We start from the raw sequence: 6416 nt of genomic DNA, 5'->3' as shown, positions 1-6416 counted from the left end.
ACTCTCATGTATTTGTCAACAGAGTTGTTGCGTTTTTTCTTTCTGTGTGCTAACAATTTTGGCGGTGTTTCCGTATTGTAGCATTTCTGCAAACAATTTCTGTTACCAAGGTCTGCGCCGAAATTGTCAAAAACAGAAATTGTTTGCTGGGTTATTATGCGTCTTCAACTCATTCAAAACTATATTCTCGCACATTTGAAACTCTAGCTATCAAACTATATTTTCGACATTGATAAAAAACTAGAATGCGGTAAACTACGATTAAAAGAATACTATAAAAACAAGTTTGGAACTATTGACCGTCTAGTTGTCGAAATAAAGCCGCGGAAAGATTATAATATTTTTTGACATAATTAGACAAGTAACAGCGGCAACAATGTCGCCTTTCGCACAACGTACTTAGATCTTGACACACCGTTTTTTGCAATTTTCTTGCCTCTGTAATACTTAAAATTTTTAAGTGTTTTTTTTTTAATATTTATATTAAAATTGAAGTCATTTTAATAGTTTTTGACAGCTAAGCAAACTGACAGATTTGGTTAGTAGATGCGCGCGACGTTGTAAATTGCCGTTCGATGTGTACAGCGTGGACAGTCGCTACTAAAAGTTTACCGCATTTAAAAAAACTAAAATTGTTTAAAGAAATTTTGAGCATAATAAAACTATTTATTTATTTCTACACTAATGACATGTTGATAAAATAGAGTCTGAAATATTTGTACGACGTGTGAATTGAGTTTTGAGAATACTTTTCAAGCGTAAAATTAAACTTTTGAATAAGATTGTCGCGCGATAACTACTTTAAAGATTTATATTTATTACGCATATTAAAGAATTTATTACGTATATTAGAGAATTTAGAGATTTTATGTAGCAAAAAATCATTTTCAGCTATTTTTCATTTAGAAAGAAAACTTGAGTTTGTTTGTACATGTCGCGCTATAAATATTGATTATGTAAATGCCACTAGGAAGGATGGATCGAAGGCGCTCGGTTGAAATCAACGCAGCCCGCGCGATTTTGTTTGCGAACCAATCTACTTGCAATTACCTCGCGTGTCACCAATTTGCCCCGAAGTATCTTGGCATCGGCGTGTCGCAACAGCGACAGATGCGCGATCGAAAAGAGCAATAATAAGACGGCCAGTTTCGAGTTTCGAATGCGCGACGTCCGTACGACAATTCCTCCGCACATAACTACCGCAATCGCTATGGACGCATATACTGTCAGCAGACGAGCGGGCGCTTTGATCAATATTTCCCCGTGCCGTGACTTGTGTAACGAGCATTAAATTGATTATTTTTGCATAAAACTACCTGGCATCGTTGTTCATAACGTCGGCGTCAACTATCGAGCGCGATACTGTCATCAAAAAACGAAAAGAAAATAAAACCAGAAGTGCGTTCGAACTCGAAAAGTAGATTTTGCGGATGATACTACGATGGCATCTTCTCGTGTTTTTCATTTCTGATTGAAATAAAGACGAGTGTTTTTTTTGTCACTGAAGATAGTTACGTATTGCATTTTTAAATCGAATACGTGCGCTAATTGCTCGTATGTCCCTGACATTTGCGTGCATGCTGTTGCGCATCATATAGCATATACATGTGCAATGTGTCGCGTTCTTGCCTAGTCGAATTGATTCTTTGCGATGCAGTAAAAAAATAATAGTTGAAAAATTGTATAGTATGTATACTATAACGTATATATAAGTATGTATATATAATTATGATTGTGTTCTTTTAAAAAAATAGAAATAAAACTCTTTTGTAAAGAAATATTTTACAAAATTATTATAGTATTATATTTAATTTTTTCCTGTTTGTGGCGTCTTTTTTATTTAAGTTTTTACTTCATACAGTTAAATATATAGTTTGTTACTTCATACAGTTAAATATATACTAACTATATATAGTTATATATAGTTAGTATATATTTTGTAGTTATTTTGTGCCAAGTTTTAAAACGGTTGATTAAAAAAGGTATATTGAGGTGTTGCCGGTGCAAAAAAAATTTCTTTATCCGTTTTTTGAATTACTTTTCTATCATAAATTTAAAGTACATAGTTTGTAATTATTTCGTGCCAAGTTTCAAAACAGTATTTATTTAAAAAAGTTATATCGATGGTATTGCCGTTGCAAAACTACGACGCCGCGATGGACCCGCCACAGTCGCTCCCACCATTGCCGGAGTCTGATTTTTCTGCAAACTTTTGTTACGTCCTGTAGACCCTACTACCTTCTCGCGACGTGTCAACGACGGGATTTGATATTACTGAAACGCAGCCGCGCGATACCGGCGCATGACCGAATATCAATGCCCGATAAAATTTAGAAAACACTTCAAATATTTGGGAAAATCTTTTTTTCTCTTGCCCCTTTTCCTCTTTCGAACGGAAACCTACATTCGGACGAAACCAGGGAAATCCGGAGAATAACAAAAGAACGGATGACCTATTTGACAAGAATTTGATTGGTACTGAGTTTTCCGAATCTCGCGGATAAAAAGAAGATCTCAGGCCTTCTCGGATAGAGAGAACAGATTTTCTTTGAGTGCGGTTTGTTAGTCGGTGAATGAATCGAACGAGTAAAGCAAGTAAGTGAATCAAATGCCAAGATCAAATGACAAAAGTACAAACGGAACAGCACCCCGAGAAGCTCATCCGAGACTGCTGCCGCCGCTCTACTATTGCCGCTACACACCGCTGCCGCATATAGTCTCATCGGAGTAGTAAGCGCTAAGAATAAATCTGTGTCTCACGCCGGGATCAAAATTTTAGAAAATAACTATAAGGACAGTTGCTCCCTTGATTAAGACTGAGTTAACGCCATATATATAATACTTCTATATTGCTAGTACGGTGCCGACCTGAAGTCCAAATGTTACGGTGCAGACAATATAGTAGCCTCTCTCTCCAGCTGCTTTGTGCGCATGCGGTGAACATTCAAGCACGTTTGGGCATTCTCTTTCTCGCGTTCTTTCCAATGCTTTGTCTCGCTCGCACTCGCTTAGTAGACGCGCCTGCGCATAATGACGCTCGACTATCTATGCCCATATTTGGACTTCGTGCGTCTCTCTTTCTCGGGCCTCGTGCCTCTCATTGCGAAGATACGCAACTAGCAATACAGGAGTATTATATACATATATGGGTAACGCTGATACGGATCGCGGACGATTTGCGAGAGTCGTCGAGTGGTTCTCAGCGCGCGCTCTCGTGTAATTGAATTTAATTAAAATGAGCGCCTCAGTGCGCTTCGCGCGCTTACGATAGCTGCGTTCCAAGTTACCCATGAAGCGCATAGACTGCACAGAAAAGCTGCGTTCCGTTTCACGCATATGCACGCATTTATCTATACTATACGTGACGTGTACTATAGATAAATGCGCGCATATGCGTGAAACGGAACAGCCTAGCTTCATACAATATTAATATAAATATTAATATTAAATATATATTTTTTTAAACGAGACTTTTACAATATACATTCTTTCTATATACCGGAGACATTAATAGATCCATCTATTAAACACATATAAACATATACACATGTTATTTATCAATGTTAAATATTAAGGGTGCTTTCCAACTACGTACATAAGCGACACTGTGTAACACAGTGTCCATTAATGTGAGAAAGAGCATATCAATGTATCTCACTCACACTAGTGGACACAGTGTTACACAGTGGTCTAGTTTCCACCGAAGCATTAATTCACACCTAATGCGACGTAGAATCAAATTTAAGTCGATGGAAACCTGTCAAATTGCGCTGATTTCGCTTCTGCTTCGATCTATAAGTACTCTACTTCCAATGGAAACGGAACACTAAATTTAATCCGTACCGGAGTGAAACCGAATTGAGGGTTTCGGTGGAAACTAGACCAGTGTCATCTGTGTACGTAGTTGGAAAGCACCCTAAGGCCCGGTTTCACAATTGAGGGCGATGTCCCATTGAGCGGAAATATATAGCGGAACGGAATGTGCGGAACCAGCTCGACCAATCATAGCCATTCCGTTTTCTTTCCTTCGCTTTTTCTATGGTTACGATTGGTCGAGCTGGTTCCGCACATTCCGTTCCGCTATAGATTTCCGCTCAATGGGACATCGCCCTGACGGTTAACTCAAATTAACGGAAACCCAACTTGCTGAACTCGGCGTAACGCATCTTTTCTTCCTAAACATGAACTGTGATTGGTTAGCGAAGATTTGACAAAGAAGATTGAACGCGTTAAACCGAGCTCAGCAAGTCGAACTTCGATTAATTCGAGTTAACCGCGAATTGTGAAACCGGGTCTAAGTAAATGGCCAATACTTTTACGTTTTGAGAAGAAAATAGGAAAGGAAGAGCAGTTACATTATCGACACGACGTAGTTGTGGACATCTAATTGCTACTAGTTAGTTCGTACGCTCGTTGGCGCTACGAGCAACCGCCCCGCTTGCCCCACGATCCCCGCGCAAATTCCGCGATTCAATGGGTGTGTTTAGCCGAAGTTAGCGCTACGTAGCGCTACGTAGCGCTAGCTTCGTCTAAACACACCCAATGACGCGCTGTGTACATATCCCATATATATAATACGTCTATCAGAGAGAAATCTGAGAGCGGCCATCCTATTGTAATTTTTTACGACGGTTTCAGCCGCTGGTTTTAGCCGTATTTTCACAAAAGTGGAACTCAAAGGCCGTTCTACAGTAAACGCAAGTAAAAGATCTCGTGGAATTGACCAATTGCAGAGTCAAATCAGCCAATCGACCAACGTGATTGATCAGTGTATATATATATATATATATATATATAATATATATAGAAGGAAAATACATATATATATCTGTGATAAAAACAAAGATTACTTCAAAGCTTTAAAATCTAATTTTATTTTTCAAATTAATAAAAGCAATTACACGTGTTACACTCTGTTCAATAAAAAAAGTATCATCAGATTAATGTATATAACTTTTGCGTTATACAAATGTTATAAAATCTGACACAAAGTTTGAAAAAGTGAAAGATATAAAACAGTCTAGTTTTCCTTGAATCCACCATAAAAAAAAACACGTCCAAGAGAATGTAAACGTAAAAAACAACTTTCAAAAAAGTAGAATAAAATAAAATCTTAAAAAAAATAATTTAAAAATAAGATAATAATCTGTATTTAAAATACAGCAATAATTGTTAAGTTTTTCTGGCTGTTATTTCATGTTTAAAATAATTTGTTCTTCCTTAACTTACACACATAGCACTTTAGATGTATTTGAAGTAATTTCTACATCATTAATATCAGTATTAAGAATACTGACACTAACAGACTTACAAGTATCTATTAAAATTCTTATGTCATTATCACTTAGGTAACTAAATATTTGTTCACTACACTCAAGTGGTAATTCAGGAAAGTTACAGAAAAAGTAGAAAATTTTAGTGCCTTGTTCGAGCAACTCTTTCTTTTTCATACCTTTTCTGAACTGATTTTTTATCATGCTAGAGTATATTGGAAATTTTGTTTTATACTCGTCTGATCTTAAAACCTGCACTACATTTTCATTTCTCATGTATATTACTAGATTTGTATCTTTTATCAAGATATCGTAAAATGATATGTTAGTATTACTAATTTTCTCATTCTTCATGATTGCTACTTCTTTTTCACATTTATCCTGTAACTCACTTCTTTCATAATTCCTGCTCATTGATAATAATTGTTCACTTACGAATAAATTTGCAGCTTTTATCTTAACTATATGCTGTATAAGACACTCACCAATTTCTTCACGATAAAAGCGACCAGAAAAGGCACAATAATCGTTATGTGATAAAGCATTAATGTTAGCACCTCTGTCTAACAACAATGCAACAACTTCTACATTTACTTTTACAACAGCAAGACACAGTGGTGTAACACCTGGTGCAAAAGAAGAGATATATGTCGAATTAACATAAAACTCCATGTTTTAAAAGATGTTCATCAATCTGTAAATATCTTTTCTCAGCTACAATATAAAGTTATACCTGACTCATCACTAGCATTAACGTTAGCACCATGATCTAATAGTAATTCAGCAATTTTCATATTATCAAATTTAATCGCATGATAAAGCGGAGTTGTACCATCCCGAGTTTCAGCATTAACATTAGCACCTCTGTCCAAAAGCATCTGTACACCACTTACATGTCTGTTTTCAGCAGTGAGACACAGTGGTGTAATACCTGAAAAGGAAGAGATACATGTAAAATTAACTCTCCAATTAATGTTCAAAAAGATGTTCATCAATCTGTAAATATCTTTTCTCAGCTACAATATAAAATTATACCTGACTTATCACAGGCATTAACGTTAGCTCCATGATTTAAAAGTAATTCAGCAATTTCTAATTTCTCATATTGAATTGCATAGTGAAGCGGAGATGTGCCATCCAGAG

At 36.4% G+C, this 6416-nt stretch overlaps 2 protein-coding genes across 3 annotated transcripts in view; both read right to left on the bottom strand.

Annotated features, from left to right (window-relative positions):
* Positions 1–2793, bottom strand: part of LOC109862201 (transmembrane protein 145-like) — a 5490-nt gene extending 2697 nt beyond the window's left edge. Inside the window, exons 1-2 of one of the 2 annotated variants that reach the window (XM_020442182.1) lie at positions 1317–1682; positions 1051–1223 (exon numbers count right to left, since the gene is read on the bottom strand). In XM_020442182.1, coding sequence (XP_020297771.1) covers positions 1051–1223; positions 1317–1323 — 180 coding nt within the window. In that variant the 5' untranslated portion in view covers positions 1324–1682. Of the gene's footprint in view, positions 1–1050; positions 1224–1316; positions 1683–2648 lie in introns of those variants that run through there. The other variant, XM_020442183.1, reaches the window with a different exon arrangement.
* A 2153-nt stretch (positions 2794–4946) lies between these two features.
* LOC109862200 (uveal autoantigen with coiled-coil domains and ankyrin repeats-like) lies at positions 4947–6410 on the bottom strand. Its single transcript, XM_020442181.1, has 3 exons — positions 6309–6410; positions 6007–6204; positions 4947–5899 (listed from the first exon to the last, which is right to left on the bottom strand). Exons 2-3 carry the CDS (start codon positions 6149–6151, stop codon positions 5226–5228), a joined length of 819 nt encoding a protein of 272 aa, XP_020297770.1. The 5' UTR covers positions 6152–6204; positions 6309–6410; the 3' UTR covers positions 4947–5225.
* Between the last annotated feature and the right edge of the window lie 6 nt (positions 6411–6416).

This window comes from Pseudomyrmex gracilis, unplaced genomic scaffold (assembly GCF_002006095.1).
Source record: "Pseudomyrmex gracilis isolate BER0280 unplaced genomic scaffold, ASM200609v1 scaffold_1485, whole genome shotgun sequence".
In the NCBI taxonomy this organism is placed as follows: Eukaryota; Metazoa; Arthropoda; class Insecta; order Hymenoptera; family Formicidae; genus Pseudomyrmex; species Pseudomyrmex gracilis.
Note: the sequence above shows the minus strand (reverse complement) of the source record. Positions and strands in the feature narration are given on the sequence as shown.